General features: G+C 41.3%; 2 protein-coding genes across 2 annotated transcripts; both read left to right on the top strand.

Moving 5' to 3' along the window:
• Nucleotides 1-254: 254 nt before the first annotated feature.
• On the top strand, nucleotides 255-16,535 carry synpo2lb (synaptopodin 2-like b). Its single transcript, XM_053640123.1, has 4 exons — nucleotides 255-455; nucleotides 4,278-4,429; nucleotides 6,118-6,839; nucleotides 11,601-16,535. Exons 1-4 carry the CDS (start codon nucleotides 354-356, stop codon nucleotides 14,234-14,236), a joined length of 3,612 nt encoding a protein of 1,203 aa, XP_053496098.1. The 5' UTR covers nucleotides 255-353; the 3' UTR covers nucleotides 14,237-16,535.
• Nucleotides 16,536-20,397: 3,862 nt separating this feature from the next.
• Nucleotides 20,398-22,392, top strand: LOC128617119 (uncharacterized). Its single transcript, XM_053640124.1, has 2 exons — nucleotides 20,398-22,021; nucleotides 22,124-22,392. The coding sequence occupies exon 1, from the start codon at nucleotides 20,398-20,400 to the stop codon at nucleotides 21,229-21,231; it is 834 nt and encodes a 277-aa protein (XP_053496099.1). The 3' UTR covers nucleotides 21,232-22,021; nucleotides 22,124-22,392.
• The last annotated feature ends 400 nt before the right edge of the window (nucleotides 22,393-22,792 follow it).

The raw sequence follows: 22,792 nt of genomic DNA, 5'->3' as shown, positions 1-22,792 counted from the left end.
GAGGGTCTATCAGCATCCTCTAGCTGTGGATTGACAGGACAAGTGTGGCCATGAACGAGGGACTGGATCCACACCATGTTCCCCAACAGCCCACCCTCCAACATGGCATTCCAGAGAAGAGAGAGAGAGAGAGAGAGAGAGAGAGAGAGAGAGCAGTCATGGAAATCCTTCATTACCCCCCCACCCCACTCCATTACCCCCCTCTCATTTTGCCCAACCTTCTCACACTGATAATGAACTGAACCGGCAGAAGCGCAGCACACAGGGCCACTGATTACGGCCACGGTTCCAGGGATGGGACGTGAAGACTGAGCGTGATCAGAGAGGCGCGCATTCAGACGAATACTGGCAAAATGGTGGCAGAAGAAGTAGTGGTCACCCTCTCAGGTGGAGCTCCTTGGGGGTTTCGACTGCAAGGAGGAACAGAGCAGAAGCAACCCCTTCAAGTATCTAAGGTGAGAGGCCATTCAATATTGATGATCTCCTTTTCACTACTGTAAACGTATTTACAGTTCTATTGCATGTAGATCCTGTTTCAGGATGCTAAATTTGGTCTTCTGTGTGCATGTGTGTGTGTGTGTGTGTATGTGTGTGTGGGAGAGAGAGATAGAGAGAGAGCGAGCCAAACCATTGAGGCCCACACCATTCAAATGAATCTATGGAGCTTAATAGGTTTAATCTTCAAACTCATGCTCTAGGTATTACCTTCAGGGAAGATGAGGGTATTTTTCAGTTGATCCATCAGTGTCTGTGATTTTGCTGAACATTTAACCACTCATTTGGTCATGACTATGATAAAGAATGTAAAAGAACACAGTGATTAGCTATTAAAGAAAATAAAATGGTGTATCATAGGCTATTATTACTACTACAATTACTATTATAGAACTATTAGAAGAACCACAGATTTGGATAGTCATATGTGTAGTCTTATGTGATGCCAGATTTATTTACAAGTTTCCATTCAACTTTAGATACACTCTTGATCTAAGGTCAGAGAGTTTGTGTGCACCAGATCAACCAGGCCCTTTACAGCATATCTCTTTGCTCTTATCACATTGTCAGCTTTTTATTTGGCGTTCTCTGAAACCCAAAACTTTCCAATGGCTTGTCTAAATGCGGATGTTATCTCAGGACTGAGTAAAATTACAGCCTCAGATTTATATTTGCTTTTGTATATTTATACACCATGGCACATCTGCTAAACGATGACTTAGATGATGTGTGGTACATTTTCCCTGATCTAGGAGCTATTTTGGAGTGATGAGCCATAGTTGGGTATATGGTCTAGTCTGCACTTGTAGGTTAATAAATGGTAGTGTGTGTTCATGCTCTTATGATCCCAGTTTTATGACAATTTTATATATATATATATATATATATATATATATATATATATATATATATATATATTTAAAAAAACCATTCCACTTTTAGTCTCTTCTGTTAGACACAAGGTCACCTCTGCCTATGTCTTTCCACTTGTGGCATGACCTTTTCCCCCCCCCACTGCCAGTACTGTTTCTAAATGAAATATTCAGATCCTCCAGCTGTCCTGATTGTCTCTTTTAACATAGACATGTGGAACAACCTTGGTGACATTTAGTCTTTGAAACCTTCCAGTGAGCCACAGCTAGTCAAAAACAATGTCACCTCCTCCTACATACTTCATGATTTGATGTTAGTCCCTGGTCTCAACTCAAACCACAAGCTGCAGTGCACTGTCAAAAAGAACCCGGTGTAGCCGATTGACAACTGCCTCCTGACAAAATGCTGAGTACTTTATTTAGGCTCTTTGGGGAACACATGGTAAATTCATGACATGCCCCATGCAGAGAAGGAACAGCTGCCCTGGCTCTAGGTGTGTGTGTTGTTTATTTAATCCACATTCTTTGCCCATTAGATAAAACTAAATATCAAGCCAAGGTGAATCATCGTTAAACGTTTAGCTTTTTGCTTCCAATTAGAAGTGTATGTTCATGATTTTGAGAACTGGAATGTGAATGACTTCATATAAGGTGTTATATGGTGTGCAAATTGCTCACGAATGGAAAAGTTAAAAAAGGAATCTGAAACCAGAGTGGGCACAATCTCACCAAAACTGGGAAAAGGCAGTGTTATTCCAATCTTCATCTGTCCAGATTCTGTGAGACTGACAGGTGTGGAACTTGATGTGGTCGTCTGCTGTTGTAGCCCATCCCCTTCAAGGTTCGATGTGTTGTGCAATATGAGATGCTTTTCAGCTCACCACAGTCATAAAGAGTGGTGATTTGAGTTACTGTAGCCTTCCTGTCAGCTCAAAGCAGTCTGACCATTTTCCTCGGATCTCTCTCATCAACGTGGCATTTCGGCCTGTAGAACCGCGACTCACCGATGTTTTTTTTTGTTGTTGTTTTTTCACACCCTTCTGTGTAAACTCTACACTATTCTGGGTGGAAATCTCAGGAGATCCACACTTTTGTAATCACTCAAGCCAACCAACAGCAATGCCATGGTCAACGTCACTGAGATCACATTTTTCCCTCAATCTGACATTTGATGTTAACAGTAACTTGCATCAAGCGTAGCACTGAATTGCTGCCACGTGATTGGCTTGAATGTTCATGGGTACTTATTAAAGTGGCCAGTGAGAGTATACGTACAGAAAGTATCCCTGGTTTGATTCTGATCTCATTTTGGAGTATTGTGTGTATTATGAACACATTCTTATTATTCTCAAATACACAATACTATTGGACATCACATTTGTTTGAGAAGCATCTAGAAATACTTCTGTACTAAGAACTGTGTTATTTATAGATGATCAACCACACTGCTGCACTTTGTAAAAGGAAAATCCCTACTGTTGGAAGCAGATACTAATATCAGGGTGAACGGATAAAGCTGGCATGTGCTGGTGAAGTGGGTGATAGAACAACATGCTCCTATCTGACAGGTGGATTCTAGCACGTCATGGCAAACGAGAACACAGAGCCAAGAGCTGTAATCTAAAGGTTATTGTATGTCCTTGCTTTTTAGGAGAATTAATCTATAACAGATTGTTTCCGGTCACAGAATGAGCTCATTTGAATTTGATCAATTTCACTTGTGTTAGAATAATCACAAATGTAAATGATGTCTGAGGCATGTCTGTTACTTCTTTGGGTTTGGACTTACTAAAAACTATTGCTAAAATGTAAATCTTATGATCACCATTAATGAAGAAGAAGAAACCTTTATATGTCACACACACACACACACACACACACACACACACACACACACACACACACACACACACACATATATATATATATATATTACAGCACAGTGAAATGCTTTTTTTTTTTTTTCTTGCATATCCCAGCTTGTAAGGAAGCAGGTGTCAGAGTACAGGGTCAGCCATGATACAACGCCACTGGAGCAGAAAAGATTAAGGGCTTTGCTCAAGGGCCCAACAATGGCAGCTTGGCAGTGCGTAACTGTCCACTGCCCCACTTTTACTGAGGGGAAAAAAATCCATATAAAAACTGTAAGGGCAGCCGTTTGAAACTGAGAATTACATCATTTGATTAATATATTATAACTTTGGAGCAAAGTGTGAGTATGAACACAGCCTAAGCATTAGCGCATTTACTGATTTACGCAGTCACACCATTTACATATAGTAGACAGAAAGAAATTGAAGGAAGAAAGAGAGGAAGTAATAAACAAACAAACAAATAATTACATGAAAGTAGATAAACAAACTTAGACAGCTGTAGAAACATGTTCATGTTTTGAACATGTACTTTTGAAGCATTGTGCTTTCAAAAACATGACACTGCTTTTGTGTGTGTTATTTTATGCTAAATTTTACCTTCAAATTGACATTTTTCTTTTATTTATATAGCTAATAAAGCTGATAGTTGACAATAGCGTTAGTGTGAACTTGCTGAAATTACTTTATGTTACGCTTGGATTGATTCCATCCTCACTATGTCCCCTGCTGGGTGACAGAGTCTAATGATTACAGGTAACAGATTTAGATTCGAGTGTACTTGCACAGAGAGCTGCTGATTATAGCTTTAAAAATGAAGCGCGTGTGGTGCTTTGGTGAAGAAATCAGCTGAGCCAACATATTCTGCTCAAAGTAACTTGACTTTCGTGTGAATATCTGTTGTTACATATATTTTTAAGAGGATGTGTTTTAATGAGCGACCTCATTAAAACACATGACCTCATGACTTGCTGAAAATGTGTGACTTTTGTGTGCGAGGTGTTATTTGTGTTGACACTGTCTCCCTCTGCTGGTGTAGGTGAGGAAGCGCAGTAAGGCTTGTCGGGCAGGTCTACGGGAGTCTGATGAACTGGTGTCGATTAATGATGTGTTTTGTGGTGAACTGTCTCACGCTGAGGCCATGAATCTGATCGACAGTGGCCGGGGAACCCTTCATTTACGGATTAAAAGGTATATGTTTGTCTAAAACATGATTAAAAAAAGCTGGCGTCACTTTCAGAAAAAGGTACCAAACTGTACTTTCTTGTCCATGGGATTTTCTTTATACCTTTAGTACCTTTCGCCCACAAAAGTTAATATATAGTGTAGCTTTACTTATTTAAAGTACAACAATAGTCATTAAAGGCAAATTATAGACCATAAGTTAATTTATACACAGAAGATGTTCCCTAGAGGGTACCAACCTACCCTACCTGGGAAGTATTACAATACTACATAGGATTACTTATTTACTATACTAAAGTATGACTTTCAAGCATATTTACTTTCACAAAAGAAATCTATACCTTCTATTCACTACATTACCAAACACTATATTTTTAATAACACATTATAATATAATGTTTTAGCATGAAACAGCTTCAAGTAGTATCAGTTCTCAAATGCATTGTCCATAGCTCACGGCAGGTCTGATATCTTTTGTACACTTTTCAGGCCACAAGCTTCAGAATCATGAAGGGTGAATTTTGACTGTCACGCTACACTTTCCATATGCTTAAAAACAAACTTCTGAAAAACATGAAAGGATGATCTTTTTAGAGGAATATGGTGCTGTGAAAAAGTATGTAAATTTAAGTATAAATCTGTAATAATAAAAATGTATAAAGTGTGTAAATTTCTACACAGGCCCAGTTGGTATTGGATAACTTCAATAAATGTCATTATTATTTAAAAACTATATTTGGTGTTTACTCAGGTTGCCTTTGTTTTTATCTTAGATTTTGTTTTAATTTCTGACGCAATCTAGTGTGAGATATACACAAAAACAACAGAAATCAGGATCAGGCACATACTTTTTCACAGCACTGTATATAGTCACTAGGCTGGCAAAAGTGCACAGCATTTCAAGCATACACATAGTTGGATGTTTGGAGGGTCAGACAACCAAGATTTTTCTCAGAAGGTAATTCTTGGCCACATTTATTGACATCTCGAGCAAAGGTTGTCACATCAATAGATACTGATTATATACGATCTGATTATATAAATTAGTTTATATAATAATACCCTAGTGACCAGAGCTGGGAAGTATCAAAGTACATTTACTTGATTAGTGTACTAAAAGTACGGTTTCCAAGCATCTGTACTTCACTTGAGTTTCTTTTACTTAATACTTTTACTTACTACTTAAAAAAACCCCCAATACTTACCACTTATTGCATTTCCAAACATCATATTTCTCTATAATCTTTACATTTTTAAGGTATAATGACATTAGATAGCTTCAATCGGTTGATCACAAACCGTTAACAAATCTGAAATGTGACAACACTCTAAGATGGAACACAGCTAGCTATTACCATAGTTTGCATCATGCTAGTTAATATTTAAGAGATCAATCTGTTGGTAGTCAGCCTTGGCAAATGTTTTGCTACATTTCTTGTTCATTTCTTTTCAGTAATTAAAATCATGATCGGCATGATTTAAAGAGTCAAGTCCTTTCTCTTTTGTGGTATTTTTTTAAAAATGTTGGTTAGAGGAGCATTTGCACTTCTACTTGAGTAATGAATCCGTTCATTTCTATCTCCATTAGTGATAAGCAATTGTACAATTTAGTGCTTTAAAAAAAAAAGTGTTATGCGACAGCTACCATTCTCTATATTTAATTGACCATTTTTAAACATTTATTTTCATTTCAGGGCCCCTGTGGGGTTCCCATCAGTAGTCCTACTGGATCGAGCCCCGTCTCCTCGCATCGATAAAGAATACCGGGCAGCACTCAGAGCTTTGTCTCCTCCAGTGTCCTCGAAAGTGTCATCTGTCCATAGAGGATCACTCATGTCACCCACCAATGGCCCAGAATGGCTGAGATCCCCTCCTGAGAGTGAAGCATATTATGGTGAGACGGACAGTGATGCAGATGTTGCAGCTCAGGACAGACAGCGCAAGCAGAGGCGTCGCAGTCCCAGCAGCTCCCCAGCCAAAGCCCTTGGCCGAAGCTCACCCCATCAGGATGACAACTCTGAGATGAGTGGCTGTGAGAGCACATCTGATATGTCTGCATACTCCCAGACTCAATCCTGGGCCATTCCTAATGGTACATATGATGGGGTGGAGCCTCCACAGCAGAAGAGTTTACCTGGAGTGGCACGACGAGAGGTGGTTTACCAGCCCAACGGGGTGGAGTGGTCTCTTCAGGCTGAGCACTCTTCCGAAAACTCTGATCAAAGCCCACCAGGCGCTGTAGAGGTGGATAGTGGTTTCCAGGAACCCCCTACAGTTCCACTTGTGTCCCCAGTGCGGGCCAAAGAGGCACTCAAGCGCACATCCTACACACAGCTTGTGCCAATGGTGGGTCCTGTGGATAATCCTGTAGATGAAGAGCTCACCATGACATATATGGATAAAGCCAAGGAAGCCAGTGAGTACCTAAACCACAGTACGTTGCTGTGAAAAAGTATTTGATACTGATTTCTTCTGTTTCTGTTTATATCTCATACTAAATAGTTTTAGATCTTCAAACGAAATACAACATAAAATAAAGGCAACCTGAGTAAACACACAATACATTATTTATTTATTATTATTTTTTATTGAAGCAAAAAAAGTTATCCATCACCTATCACCAATGTGAAAAACTAATTGCACCCTTAAACTTAAAATCTGGTAGTGCCACCTTTAGCAACAATAATTGCAACCAAACTCTTCTGATAACTGGAGATCAGTCTTTCACTTACTTCTTGTACTAGGATTTACTCCTACGCTTTGGATCATTGTATTGCTGCATAATCCAGTTGCGCTTGAGTTTCAACTTACAAACTGAAGACTAGACATTCTCCTTTAGGATTTTCTGGTAAAGCACAGAATTCAAGTTGCCCAGGCCCTGAAGCAGCAAAGCATCCCCACACCATCACACTGCCTCCACCATGCTTGACCGTAGGTATGATGTTCTTTTTGTGGAATTTCTGTCTTTGGTTTATGCCAGATGTAACGGGATCCCTGTCTTCCAAATAGTTCCACTTTGGACTCATCAGTCCACAGAACATTCTCCCAAAAGGTTTGAGGATCATCAAGGTGTGTTTTGGAAAAATTCAGATGAGCCTTAATGTTCTTCTGGGTTAGCAGTGTCAGCACCTCGCCACTCTTCCATGGGTGCCATTTTTGCCCAGTGTCTTTCTGATAGTGGAGTCATGAACAGTGGCCTTTATGGATGCAAGAGAGACCTGTAGTTCCTTTGATGTTGCCCTTGGCTCTTTTGTGAATTCCTGGATGAGTCATCGCTGTGCTCTTGGAGGAATTTTGGAATTTTGGAAGGTCAGCCACGTCTGGGAAGGTTCACTACTGTGCTGAGTTTTTCCATTTGGGGATAACGGCTCTCATTGTGGTTATCTGGAGTCCCAGAGCCTTTGAAATAGCTTTATAACCCTTCCCAGACTGATGTATTTCAATCACCTTCCTCATCATTTCTGGAATTTCCTTCACCATTGGCATAGTGTGTTACTGAGTAAGACCTTTTAGCCAACTTCATGCTTTTGAAAAAGTTCTATTTAAGTGTTGATTTGATTGAACAGGGTTTGCAGTAATCAGGCCTGGGTGCGTCTAGTCCAGCTGAACCCCTTTATGAATGCAGTTTCATAGATATGGGGAATTAGTAACTATGGGGGCAAATACATTTTCACACAGGCCCAGTTGGTATTGGATAACTTTTTTGCTTCAATAAATAACTTTTATTAGACAAATACTTTTTCACAGCACTGCACATACCTTGTACACATGCTGAATATATACACATTTTTGTGGCACTATTCAGTATATCAGTCCTTAAATGATTCATATGATTTGTACACTTTTCTGGCCACAACCTTCAGAATCTTGAATGTTGGCTTCTGCTAAAGACAGTCAAGAGTACCTATAGTTGGATTCTTGCAGTGTTAATGAACCTGGCTTAAGCTGTACATGTAGGCAATTCTTGGCCACATTTATTGGTGGAACATACCCAACTCTTCAGTAAAAGCTAGCGGTCTGGTTTGCAACACTACCAAAAATTCTTTTGAGATTTTTAGATATATCTAAAAAGGGCTGATGGCTGCTTTTTCCCCCCTCTAAGGCCTTTTCCTGTCTTACCTCATACACTATAATTAGAAACAAGCAGTTCTCATGTTGTCCCCCAGTGGCCACTTTTTGAAAGTTGAGTATAATTTTGCAGGAGCAGCCATGAATTTCAGACTAAATCACTAGCACTTATCTAGACCTGGATAGTGTTATAATAATGCAATAGTGCTGACATGTTTGCCATTACTAATATTATACTCCAAAAGAGTTCAGATACATATAACTATCCTTACAAGTGAAACATAATACATACAAAAACTAATAAAAAACATACTCTTATGGTATATAGTTTAGAGTACCTGTACACTAGGAAGTGGTTGCCCTATAAGTTCCTGTGCTGTGACTTTGTAACTGGAGTATAGCGGAGTGGTGAGCTCTTATATGTGGCAGTGGGGGTTCTTCCATAACCCTATTGAATTAGCTTCATGGTGACAGGCAGTAGGAGAAAGGCGGGAGGGAGAGAGGAAGAACCTGAGGCTATATTTTCCATCTGACTCAGTCTAATAATGCAAGTACTTCTGTTGCATGCCTGGAATGGCATGTCCAGTTGCTCCTCTGTGTCTGTTGCACGTTTTAAGAGCTTCACCTCTGTCACTGATTTTGTTTCATGTGTTGTTCTGTTTTGGGCCACTTTCATATTTATCTTCTAGAGACGCACGACAGACTTTTATATATATATGTATTTTTTGCATATTATCTATCTATATTATATCAATTTCTGTCCCCAAGGTTTTGTTATTTCCTTTGCTTGGCACATTTCAGTAAAATCTGCACAAGGTATATTTAGATCACCGTGTAAACAGATATCCTAAAGGTAGACAAAAACAGGTGTAATATGTGTGCTGAACAGATTCACTGAGTAGATTTTTTTTTCTCCAGAAAATCTAATTTTCCGAAAAACATCCACAAAGCTAACTGTTTCTGTGCGGTCAGTGTTGATTGGATTTGACCATAATACTTTAGAAACAAGAACTAGATTAAACTATGTGAAGCCATTATGCGGGGGTTAATACTGTGTATTTAGTATCCTTCTATGATGAGGTGCTAACTCTTATCTCTGAAATGTTCGGGCTCTCAGTACAGGGTACAGCGCCATATCTAATCATGGAAGGTCACCTTGCTGTCAAAGACTACTTCAGAGAATTTTATACAGATTTGTAACCCCAACCCTGTTTAGACAGTCATGCAGTAGGTTTATACAGGGTCACTTTCTCTCAAATTCTCATTTGTATAATTGTGCTCTTTTAAAAAACACAAAGTGAGAACAATTTGGGAGGTTTGGGAGCTCTTTATTGTCAGATTTAATAGTGAATAGACAGAATGTGATTTGGGAGCAGCATTAGGGAATAATGCTGATCAATACCCTTGGTGGAATTTGCTACGGTAGTTGGTACAATGAAATATAGCGTCCCAAGTGAGGATGGAGATTGTCTAAAGCATTATTATTAGACTAGTCCATCTGAAAATAATAAGATGGCCAAATGATGTTGACAAGAAATAATGTTAAGCCTTTTGCTTTCAAAGACATCCTTCTCTTATTGCTAGTCTCATAATGGTTTACAAGGACTGGTACAGGGTGCACGAAACTGTGCATCGCAGCACGGTGTTATGTGTCAGCACAGACACCGATGACGACAGTAATGAATGATGATGGCAATCATGAGCAGTTCATTCTTCACAACTCTGTGAATCAAACAATGCTTAAAGCCAATGGGGTATTACTAAGCAGTCATGGCAGACAGTGCTCAGTGGTATGCCCAGACAGGTGGATAGTGTTCCTCAGCACTACTCACCGACTGAAATAGTTTCAATGACATAATGGGGTTTCATTGGGCCTGTGGCAGGATCTTGTGGGTAGATGATTGCTCTTTAAAAGGTCTCAACCCAGACTATAGGCAGAAGGATTTTGGGGGTGATGTGGACAGAGTTTCCACCGACTACTGCCTGCTCTCTACTAGCATGTGAGTGTGTGTGTCATTCCATTCGAAACTGACATTGGGAAGGTAGGAGAACAAACACATCATGAAGAACCTCAGATCACTTTCCGAGCTTGCGCATGTAGCACCCACTGTCTACACAGGTAAAAACTGAGCTCTTTTATAACTTTGAGTATCCTGGCATACTTTAGGATGGGGACTTATGTTTTAATCCAAAGCAAAACAAAAAATGGAAGGAAGGTTTTTGGACAGAATTTAAGCACACGGCAAAATATTTTATCTCCTGAGTTTTTGGTTACTGAGTTGTTTGGATGAACCTTTTTTGCTCGTTCAGATTATAACGGATCAGACGTTGTTTGAAAACTGAATCGATGTCTTATACAGTTAGAAGTTTTGATTACTTTATCGCCACTGTGTGCATCTCAGTGAATATAGAATACAGTCTGTCTGTCTTATCCTCACATTTTCAGCGTGAGACATTATATGAAAGTATAAAAAAAAAAAAATGTCTGTTGCAGCACATGCCGAGCCTATTTATCTATGGAAATTATAGTTAAAGTTTTGTTGACTGTGAAGACTGTCAGTTTTTCTCTTTAGAGGTCATGCTCTCCTACTGTTAGAATGTGTAGGGCTATTTGTAGTAAAGAGTGAGCTCATAGATTTATCATAGGCATATCTTTGCCAGACATGCTCTCAACAACTACTTCACCACATTACAATGTTCTATTTCAGCTCTCTTATTACACTTGATATTTAAATCATTTTCAGCAGTAGTGAAAACAAATGTTTAAAATTTTTTTAAATCGTATATATTTTTTCAATAAATAGTTGAATGGAATTTTGTCTATTCATCTGGTCAATGAAAACTCTGATTGCCAGGCATTAATTTTACTAAACTTTAGCCTGATGCTTAGTATTAAGTATCTCTGTTCACAAAACCCATATATTCTGTTGAAGTGATGTTTTGCATTTAAAGCTTCCTGTGCCATTATAGGAAGGCATCTGTCATTTGGAAATTCTGGGAGTGGTCTCACTTCGTATCTATATCTATCTATAAATATATTCAAATATATATAATATAAGTTTGACTTTGTTTTGACTGTAGTAGAAACTCTGTCTCTTTTCATCCTTAGGATTGCACAGAAGTGAGAGCGTGCAGGACAAGCAGGTGAAGGAGGCTCGATCCAAGTGTCGCACCATTGCCTCTTTGCTGACAGACGCTCCCAATCCTCACTCTAAAGGTGTGCTTATGTTCAAAAAGCGCCGACAGAGGGCCAAAAAATACACACTCACCTGTTTCGGCAGTGTTGACAACGAGAGCTGCAGCAACACAGACGGAGAGACGGAGGACGAGAGCCTTTTCCTTGGCAGTGAGTCAGACATTGATGAGGACAGCCTTTCTGGAGCACCAGACCCTACTTGGGACAGTGGCTATCTGGATGTTTTAGAGAAAAGGACATCAGCGTGTGTGTCGTCTGATGGGGAAGCAGAGGCTAGCTTGGGCTTGAGTGGCACTTCAGGGAGAGGGGCACAGCTCTTTGAGCAGCAGAGGAAGAAGACTGAGAAACATATACCAACACCCATTACTCCTACACTTACCTCCATGCCCCAGCAACAGCCTGACACTGTGTTGACCTACACATCCATTACTCCAATGACCCCAGTCTCCTCTCACAATAGCAGCATGGTGAATGGGGAGCCTATGGTGGTGAGCAGAACCAGCGTAGTGTTGTCTTCACCAGGCCAGACTCCCATGCCCACTATGTCAGGAACCTTTCCAGAGCAGTCAGATGCTTGCTCTGGAAGCTTGGTTCTCAACAGAACTGCAAGGCCTTTTGCCCCAGGCTGTGTCAGCCACAGAGCTGCAACAGCCCCAGTCATCTTCAAGACCAATACCACCAAGAAGCCCCCACTTCAGGCCCAAGCAGTGTCTGTGGCAACAGTACCAGCTTCTTTCTCTCCTATTAGTTCTGATGGGAAGAGAGCAATTGCCAGTACATCCCTGTACATCCCCCTAAGACCATCCACTGTCAGTGTCCCCACCTCTATCTTGTCTCCATCCTCCTCTGTAGCCTCTGCTCCATTTTCCCTGGCTTCTTCAAATGCTACACCTTTCACATCACAGAGTTCAGGCATGCCTGCTTATCACTCTCCTCCAGCTGCCTCTACACCACCTTTTAATCTAGCCCCAGCTATGAGTTGCCAGTCTTTTTCTGCACCACCAAATATGTCCTTTAGCCCACCTCATATCATTGCTCAACCACCACCACTACCCTCTGTGTCATCACAGTCATTTTTATCCACTTATACCCCTAGCCCATCCCTTCCCCATGTCCCAGCCCCTGCCCCTGTTCAAGTACCCGCACCGGCCTCTCAGGGCTCAAACATGCAACCACCACCATCACCTCACAAAGTTTCTTTCAACCCATATATCTCAGTGGCAACCACAACATCTGGAACAATAGAGTCTCCCATAGTCCATCAGTATCCCCTTTCCAATTCAAGTACAGGGATTTCTTCTCGAGAGCAGCGGATCGCCGTACCTGCTGCCCGAACAGGCATCCTGCAGGAAGCCCGTCGCCATGGCACTAAAAAGCCCATGTTCAGTAAAATTGAAGAGAAGAAACCGGTGTCCTACAACCCTGAGCTACTGTCTCTAGTGCAGAACCTGGATGAGAGGTCCCGTCCTGGGGCAGAGCCTGGATTTGAGTCAGGTCCAGAGGAAGATTACCTCAACCTGGGTGCTGAGGCTTGCAACTTCATGCAGGCTCAAAGGAGCAAGATACCTCCACTGGTCGCTCCTAAGCCAGCAAATAACACAATTGATATCCCCCAGATGGGAGGAAAAGGAGCAGATCTGTTTGCTCGTCGACAGAGCCGTATGGATCGATACGTGGTGGACAAGCAACCTAAGTCTCCAGCCAAGCCACGAGAGCCCTCACCCACTCCATCTCTTCCAGCTCACTGGAAATATTCCTCCAATGTTCGTGCCCCTCCACCTATCAGCTACAACCCATTGCTGTCCCCCTCCTGCCCCCTAGTGGCCCAACGAGGTAGTAAGGCCAATGAAGCTGCTAGAAGTGGAATAAAGTCGAACCCTGGTCAGCACAAACAAGGAATCAAAGCTCTGGACTTCTTAAGCAGACAGCCATATCAGCTCAATTCCTCCTTGTTCAGTTATGGTGGAGGTGTTCCCCAGACTATCACCACCTACCAACAACAGCAGCAGCAGCCACCCATGTCAAATGGAGTTGGGGTAGTTGGCACAACCCTAACCTCACCAAAACAAGTGCCTGTCAAAGCACCACGTATATATGAGATCAAGCGCTTTTCCACTCCCACCCCAATGTCAGCACCTACAGCCCTGAACCCCACTGTGATTGTTCCACGCTCTGCCACCACTCTGGCTGAGCCCCTGTGGCGTTCTGACATTGTTTCACCTCCTCCTTTTACTCCACGTTCTGCTGCACCCTTCTCCCCACCACCTCCTGCCCCTACAGGGGCCCTGCCAGCACTCCCCAATCTTTCCACTGCCCCTGTACCAAATGCAACACATATCCCGGGACCCATTCCTATGCAACCTAGTGCACCTTTTCAGGCAGCCAAGCAGTTTAAAAGTGCCCCGGATCTGAGTCCCCTCTCCCCAAGTGGTATGCGCTCAGCAGTGTCTGCAAGTAGCCAAAATCTGCAAGCACCTAGACCACGCTTTAGCACCTCTAGTATGGGGCTGCAACCCAATGTGTGGAGGCCAGGCTCCATGCTCTATTAAGCAATACACTGTGATAAACAAATGCCACCATCAGAGACCCTGCCTAAAGCGGATGTATTACGCTGCATTTTGATTGTGAATCATTTACCACAACAATAGGATCAAGACACTGATTACATGATTTCTTCAGAAGATGATTTGTCAAACATTTGTGTATCACTTTAAATAGCTGCAGCTTTGATCTGCAAATTTCCTCTTGTTTCACTTGTTATTAATGTTATGAATGTGTGATGCACAAAAATGATGTATAATCTTAATACTGGGAAATTTCTCAGCTAAATAACAACCAAATGCTCTAATGCTATTTTATTAACTGTATCTATCAGGAGAAGGAACAACGAGGGACATTGGTTAAGCTGTCGAAAATGGCAGCACTACAAAAAAAAAAGGTTGACAGATTAAAAAGATGGATGGAACTTTGAAAGATGAAGCTTGCTGTTCCGATAGTTTCAAAAGAGTTATGGACTGTCTGCGACTGACTCAAGGACTCCAGAAGGTTTGTATACATGTGTCAAACTTGTCATCGGATGTTATAAAGAACGTGGATATATTCGAAGAAGTGATGGACAGCAAGACACAGTTATTGTGACAAAAGAGATATAGGAAAGATGCTTGAAGGATTCTGTGTGGAAACACGATTGACATCCTCACCAGGAGAGATGGTACAAACCAGAGTTGCTCATATCTGGATACAAATCAGTTTGGCTACTTGATGCATGTGCACATCTGCATCTGTTGCTGACTCAGCCTGCCAATCGCTTGCCGCTGCCTTCTTCTACAATATGCAATGCATGTGATTTCACCTGTGAGAGGTGAGATGATTGCATGACAGGTTTGGAAGAAAAAAAAACCTGTGTCATTTTTAAACACCATCAACTGCTGCTTTGTATGTAGATACAGACTCAGTACATTTCCTTGTCCCTGGGGTGGTGACTTCAAGCATACATCTTTTGTACCTTTAGTGTGCATCTTTTACTTGGAATAGTGCATGTGTTGTACCATTAAATATTTACTCTAAAAAATAATTACAAGAGTGTCCTTAAAATCCAAATCCACTTAAATCAGTTTTCAAGTTAGATTTTTAAAATGCTTTGACATGTAAGATACATACCCCAGTGATATAGATAGGTACAGCTTAGTCATTTTTTCCTGAGTGTATAGACTGTAGTGTGGCATACACGAGCAGATCAAGGGGTTTCAGGAGGTTCCCAGATGGTACACCACTAAGGATGTTTACCTCCACAACAAGTAGCGAATATGCCAACCTGGTTTAATTACCCAGGGAAATACCGAATAAGGACACACAGTTTCAGTATTTCTCACCGAGAGGCAATGAGACATGGATATGTTTATACCAAAAATATTTATCTTTATTAAATCACAATAAATAATTTAAAAGAGGAAAAGAGCCTGCAATGTAATCTAGCAGGAACAAAATGCCAATAAAGGCAAACAGCGCCAAGATGCTGTGATATAATGAAAAACAAAGCAAAACATAGATTTACAAAATAACACTGAGCTGGGGCTTACCAGTAGCGAGGCAGACTAGATACAGGACTTTAATGTTGTCTACACTAGTAAAGGCCCACACGTGCACCAAATCAAATTCACACACTCCAATGAGATCCACTGCAAAGATCTATACACAGCACCACACGGGGACACCTAGCCTGCCCACTCTGGGCCCCCAGCTCCTAAGAAGACAAAAGAAAAACCCCCCCCAAAACAAAATCAATTACACAATACAAAAATAAAGCACTCAAATGAATCAAAACAAAATTTAAGAAAATTTCTCACAGAAAAGTAATCTTATAATCAGCACCGATTAAAGACAAGAGAAGACTAACACTCAAACCTGAGGATATCAACCTCCAATAGTTAGTGGCACCACAGAAATAAATTCAATCCACTCGGATACCAAAAATGCAGTCTAGACGAGTGCAAATAGTGACCCATGGACCCCACCCCCCAGGATTGAAGGGAAAACCAATAATCCATCCATCCATTCATCTCCTACTGCTTACTCCTTTTCAGGGTCACGGGGAACCTGGAGCCTATCCCAGGGAGCAACGGGCACAAGACGAAAACCAATATTAATGGTAATAAAACAAATACATAACATAACCAACAAAGCAGCTAAACCCACAAGCAAACAAACATCACAAGCAGCAGTAGTAACAAATTATATAACTGGAAAACACAAAACAAACAAACAAACAACGAGCAAGCTTGAACGCCGGCAAGAAGGAAACAAAAACAGAAATAGTTAAGCGACCACGGTGCCAAAATGCACAAAACAAAGAAAACACAAAGCAAAGCGGAAACAGAACAGAAGCATAAGAGCAGCGTTTTTATTTGCAAATCTCATTTTATTTATTTGTCAATTTGATGATTTTTTTTTGTGTGTGAAACTATTAACATATATTTCTGGATCTCATTGAATGCATTTGTGAATGTGTTTTTTTTTGTAAATCTTACTACATTTATTTGTGGATCGTAATCTATTTATTTGGAATTATGAAACAATTCTAACCCCCATACAAATAACTGTGTCTCACCAGCATAGCATTACAAGCATTATAGTCAGCTAAAATCAAAATCTGTGGTTGGTGCCATTTCTCCTCCGAGGTTTGGTAGTTGCTTGTTGGCTATATTGCTGAGAGCATCCATTGTAGTAGTCCCTCATTTTTATTTTATTTTATTTTGGCTTGTAGGACACTGACATTGATGTGTTTGTGTCCTACAATTCAAGATAAGATGTTACAAGATGTTCATTTTCCTGTTGTATTATCTGCCTTTAGTTTTCTTTTAAAATATGTATTAAGGGTAAATATTTGCTTTGTTATAATTGCATAACAACAGCTTTTGCTGTGAATAAAGCACAGCAAGAGAGCTTGTTTAAGAGAAATATGAAAGCTCTGGATATTGTATTCTGTGTCTGGCCATTTAGCAACTGCTTTCATGTTTAGATGAGACACTAAATCTCTAGCAGAGCAATAAAATAAAATAATAATAATAATAATAATAATCCATGTTTCTTGTCAGTTTATTAATACATTCACTTTCATTGTCTCCATACCAATGAACTTTATTGAAACACAATCATGTATCATATCTACATGGATATCCACATCCAATTGCCATCTAAAAGTAACTATACACTCATGTCTATTTCTGCATCAAAGTTCAGAGAGACCCTGTCTTTAAAAAACATTAATTGAGAACCATTTTTGGGCACTGGCGTCTCCCTAAAGGTGTGCTGAGCACATTTGCTTGTCCAGTAAGACAGCCTCACAGACCTATAAACCTTAAGAGCAGGAGCGTCAAACTCATTTTAGGTTAACAGGAAATGAATTCAATGTGAAGTGGGCCAGCACAAAAAAGAGAGGATCCGTTTATTAGACCAATATCACATCAACATTTACATTTATTCATTTAGCAGACGCTTTTATCCAAAGCGACTTACAAATGAGGAAACACAAGCAAAGTGATATATCAAGCAGAGAACAATACAAGTAGGGCTACCATACAAGATCTTTTAATTGAGTTCTAGAAGAAGCAAAGTGCACAGAGTGGCGGTGTAAGTGCCAGAGTAGCTGTTTTTATGTATTTATGTATTTATTTTATGAGTTGGTTAGGTGTTCACGGAAGAGGTGGGTCTTTAGCTGTTTTTTGAAGATGGTGAGAGATTCTGCGGTCCGGATTGAGGTTGGAAGTTCATTGCACTACTGAGGGACAATTAGTGTGAAGGTTCTGGAAAGGGACCTTGAGCCACGCTGAGTAGGCACTACTGAGCGTCGGTCATTGATTGATCGCAGATTGCGTGAGGGAACGTAAGCCTTCAGGAGAGTATTGAGGTACGGGGGCGCTGTTCCAGACAAGGTCTTGTAGGTGAGCATCAAGGCCTTGAATTTGATGCGGGCGGCTACAGGAAGCCAGTGGAGGGAGATGAAGAGGGGTGTGACATGGGTTCTCTTGGGCTGGTTGAATATGAGGCATGCTGCTGCATTCTGAATCAACAATTTCATAAATGTGTTCATTTATCAGCACTTATTTTAGATTTTCATTCTGAATGCACAAATTGATTGAATATACAGTATATCATGTACTTCATTACCAAAAAAAAAAACAAAACCTTTTCCACATTTTGTAATGTTACTACCTGGGACTTAAAAATGGGCTTAACTGGGGTTATATACTGTATATGAATTAGATTATTAGAATTATGAATATAGAATTATATTATACATTTATTTATTTATTTACATATATTATATTTTTACCTTGGTAAAAAAAAAAAGAATTACAAATCACTAACACATTTTTTTTCAGTAGCTGAGTTTATTGCACAACATTAAAGGTCTATAAATTGATTTTTTTTAAAAATGGTCATTTTATTAACACATAAAGAAAATTGTTAATGTTGGAAAATTACTGTGGTATAAGAGGAATAAAACATTCTAGTGATGTTAATCTTGTCATATCACAGCAAACCAGTGACTACATTTCCCATCCTGCACTGCGGTCTACAAACATTGCCGCCATGGGCTGCAATTCCCAGAACACTCACGTTCACTCTAATCACGCACACCTGCATCCTATTCACAGCACTCACAACCACACATACGAGAGAGTGGTTCTACACAAGGACTTTGCGAAGTATTGCGCTCAGTTGCTTAGTATGTCGTATTTCCAAGCCTTATCCCGTGGTTGCTTTTCTGGTTATGGACTTTGTTTACCCTGTTGACCTCGATTCCCTGTTCTGCCTAGTTTTGCCTGTTTCACTGATCGTTTGATCCTAGCCTGCCTTGGACTTTGTTTTCTGCCTGTTCCTTTGTTCTTCGTATTGCTCTATTAAACTGCCATACCTGCACTTGCTTCCGTCTCAGCCTCCATTACGTGACAAATCTACTTCGCTGTAGGGAATGACTATTTTAACGTTATTAAAAGTATTCAAAAGAGTTAGAGTCAAATCACCTTCTAGCTTCTTCAATTATTTACACATCAGTTTAAAAAATTAAGTCCTTTTTCGAGCGCACGGTGGCTTAGTGGTTCGCACATTTGCCTCACACCTCCAGGGTCGGGGGTTTGATTCCCACCGTGGTCCTGTGTGTGCGGAGTTTGCATGTTCTCCCCGTGCTGCGGGGGTTTCCTCCGGGTACTCCGGTTTCCTCCCCCTGTCCAAAGACATGCATGGTAGGCTGATTGGCATGTCTAAAGTGTCCGTAGTGTATGAATGGGTGTGTGAATGTGTATGTGATTGTACCCTGCGATGGATTGGCACCCTGTCCAGGGTGTACCCCGCCTTGTGCCCGATGATCCCTGGGATAGGCTCCAGATTCCCTGTGACCCTGAAGAAAAGGATAAGTGGTATGCCAATCAGCCTACCATGCATGTCTTTGGACTGGGGGAGGAAACCCCCACTGCACAGGGAGAACATGCAAACTCCACACACACAGGGCCACGGTGGGAATCGAACCCCCGACGTGTGAGGCGAACGTGCTAACCACGAAGCCATCGTACACCCTTGTTCTTTTTATTATTATTATTATTATTATTAGTAGTAGTAGTAGTAGTAGTAGTAGTAGTAGTAGTAGTAGTACAAGGGTCAGCTACAGCTGTTTTCGTACCCAAATTAGCAGTCTCTGCATTTTTGAGGTACTGTTTTATTTCCCAATCTCACCTGGGTAAACACTGCCCTCTTGTGGAATGTTGCCTTAATTTAAAAAAATTGGGAGCATGCATACAAAACACAGCAATATTATTATATATCTTATTGTATATCCTTACAGATTGTATGAAATGTATAATTATACTTGTATAGTTATTGTAATTATATACTTTTAAATGGAAATCCAGAGGGAAAGAGAAAGAAAGAGATAGTGAGACAGTTCAAATAGATTAAACACTTCAGCCATGACTAAATGTAAAGTGACATTATTAGTAGTAGTAATAGTATTAGAAGAAAAAAAAATCACTTTTGTGATGTTGCCATAGCCACCGCTGTGACGTCACAGACTAGTTCGAAATGGAACGGCTGACCCCCTTTCCACTGCACTTTCTGTATTTGGTTTAAGCTCGACTACGGATACTACTCGATTAGTTGTTTATTATTATTATTATTATTATTATTATTATTATTAGTGCTACCGTCAATCAGGATGATTAGACACACACACGGTGGTTACGTGTCGGAGTCGGAGTCGGAGGAGTCCGATGAACTGCGCGCGAGCTCCATGAACGCGCAGCTGCGCCAGGAGAATAAAGCGCTGAAGAGTCACGTGGAGCGTCTGCAGATCTTACTGTCCGACGTCCCACATTTTGAAGAAGAGAAGCGCACCATGCTGGAGGCTCTCCATCAGTCCTGCGTGAGAGAGCCGAACGTGAAGGAGCGCTTGAAAGAGGAGGAGAGGGAGAACGAGTGTATCGAGGACGCGCTCGCGGATCTGACGTACATCCTGAGATCTGAAAAGCCTAGGCAAATAAAATTAGTGACTCTCAAGCGAGAGGTGCTCACAGCCAAATGTTGCGTGGAGGACATGCAGATCAGCCTCGACGAGAGAGATGAGATCATCAGGAGGAAAGACGCAGAGTTAGTGGAACTATTCGCCTTTCTCAAGGACTGCTCTGTGCACGCGGAGGAAATCGCAGCGCGCATCGAGGATGCAGAAAAAGCGGTGCGCGCGGTCAGGGAGCGCGAGGTAAAGGAGCCTTTGCGCGTGCGGGACGTACAGGCATGCAAGGTGAAGTGGAAGAAGACTCCTCCAGCTCCAGTGAAGACAGTTCAGAGTGAAGTGAGACAGTCCAGAGTGAATGGCATGCTGGTTACAGTGTGCTGCTTCGCCCTCACACTGATCTTCATGCTCTTCTTTATTTTCTCCGTTTTACTGCCATTCAGCTGTGAAGAAAGCCTGGCCATCACGTGCACTGAGGTCATCCTGGACAGTGTGGAGGAGCTTAGAGTGCCTTTCCGTACTGCTGATTGTACTGCGTAACTACTAACTTGATTCTTCAATGATAACAGAGAAAGAGGGCGAGAGAGAGAGAGAGAGAGAGAGATCATTAGGAGGAAGGATGCAGAGATGGAAGAATGATTATCTTTTCCAGGAAAAACAGTGGAGGAGGAAAAGAGGACAGCTGTTAAAAAGAAAAGCGCAGCCTTTCCAGGAACTGAACTTAGAGCAGAAGCCTGGATCTGACGACCCAAAATACTTTCCATCCATCCATCCATCCATCTTCTATACCGCTTAATCCTCTTCAGGGTCACGGGGAACCTGGAGTCCATCCCAGGGAGCATCGGGCACAAGGCGGGGTACACCCTGGACAGGGTGCCAATCCATCGCAGGGCACAATCACATACACACTCACACACCCATTCATACACTACGGACACTTTGGACACGCCAATCAGCCTACCATGCATGTCTTTGGACTGGGGGAGGAAACCGGAGTACCCGGAGGAAACCCCCGCAGCACGGGGAGAACATGCAAACTCCGCACACACAGGGCCACGGTGCGAATCGAACCCCCGACCCTGGAGGTGTGAGGCGAACGTGCTAACCACTAAGCACGTGCGCCCCCAAATACTTTGACTGTAGTAAAATCTACCAGTGTGTTTGTGTGAGTGTCTTCAGTGTGAACAGCACTTGGTTGAGCACGGAGACCTGAGGTGTGCCAGTGCTCAGTATGACCGTGCAGGAAGTGTCCCATCCGATCTGAACAGTGTGGTCATTTAGTCAGGAGGTCCAGGATCCAGCTGCAGAGGGAAGGAGTGAAGCCCAGCAGGTTTGTTTGATTTGAGGCTCTCTTTTTCCCTCTACTGTGCACTATACTGAGCTAACACTAACATCATCTCTAATTAATAAATACCCCCTCCCTCACTTTTAGTAAGCGCTTTATCCGGAGCTTATCCTGGGAACACTCTGGGGGAATACACCCTGGATGACTGCTGTGAGGAGACAACATTACCTGCTGAACAACTCTCCCACCTAATGAATGAACCAACAAAACAAATAAATGAATATATTTTCATGTTCTTCTTGTTTTCCCACTTATTATTATTGTTGTTGTTGTTGTTGTTGTTGTTGTTAAAAAGGGTCACTGAGGGTTGTTTTTATACCCAAATTAGCAGTCTGCATTTTTGTGGTACTGTTATATTGCCCAATCTCACCTGGGTAAACACTGCCCTCTTGTGGAATATTATTATTACTATTTTAGGAAAATTGGGAACTGCATACAAAACACAGTAATATTATTATACAGTATATCCTTACTGTGGACTTTTATATACATCTGTGTTATCTCTCTCTCTCTCTCTCTCTCTCTCTCTCTCTCTCTCTCTGTCTCACACGCACACACATAACATATTGACCAATAATATAAGAATTATTTGGCATATTAGACTTACGTTAAATTGCATCTTGTTGCAAAGAACTGATTACTAATCCAGTTGTAGCTTCATATTTTACCAGTGAATCATACAGAACGCATGCTGGGTTTTACCATTTAACCCAAAATTCTGGGGGGTTTCATTCGGCCCAACCAACGAGTGAAATG

This window comes from Ictalurus furcatus, chromosome 13, assembly GCF_023375685.1.
Source record: "Ictalurus furcatus strain D&B chromosome 13, Billie_1.0, whole genome shotgun sequence".
Lineage (NCBI taxonomy): Eukaryota > Metazoa > Chordata > Actinopteri > Siluriformes > Ictaluridae > Ictalurus > Ictalurus furcatus.
Note: the sequence above shows the minus strand (reverse complement) of the source record. Positions and strands in the feature narration are given on the sequence as shown.

Bases quoted from the DNA above. Each gene is read 5' to 3' on its own strand.
- synpo2lb (XM_053640123.1), top strand. From the start codon at position 354: ATGGTGGCAGAAGAAGTAGTGGTCACCCTCTCAGGTGGAGCTCCTTGG. The intron at 456-4,277 runs GTGAGAGGCCAT...CTGCTGGTGTAG, and splicing joins AACCCCTTCAAGTATCTAAG to GTGAGGAAGCGCAGTAAGGC. The intron at 4,430-6,117 runs GTATATGTTTGT...TTTTCATTTCAG, and splicing joins CTTCATTTACGGATTAAAAG to GGCCCCTGTGGGGTTCCCAT.
- LOC128617119 (XM_053640124.1), top strand. From the start codon at position 20,398: ATGATTAGACACACACACGGTGGTTACGTGTCGGAGTCGGAGTCGGAG.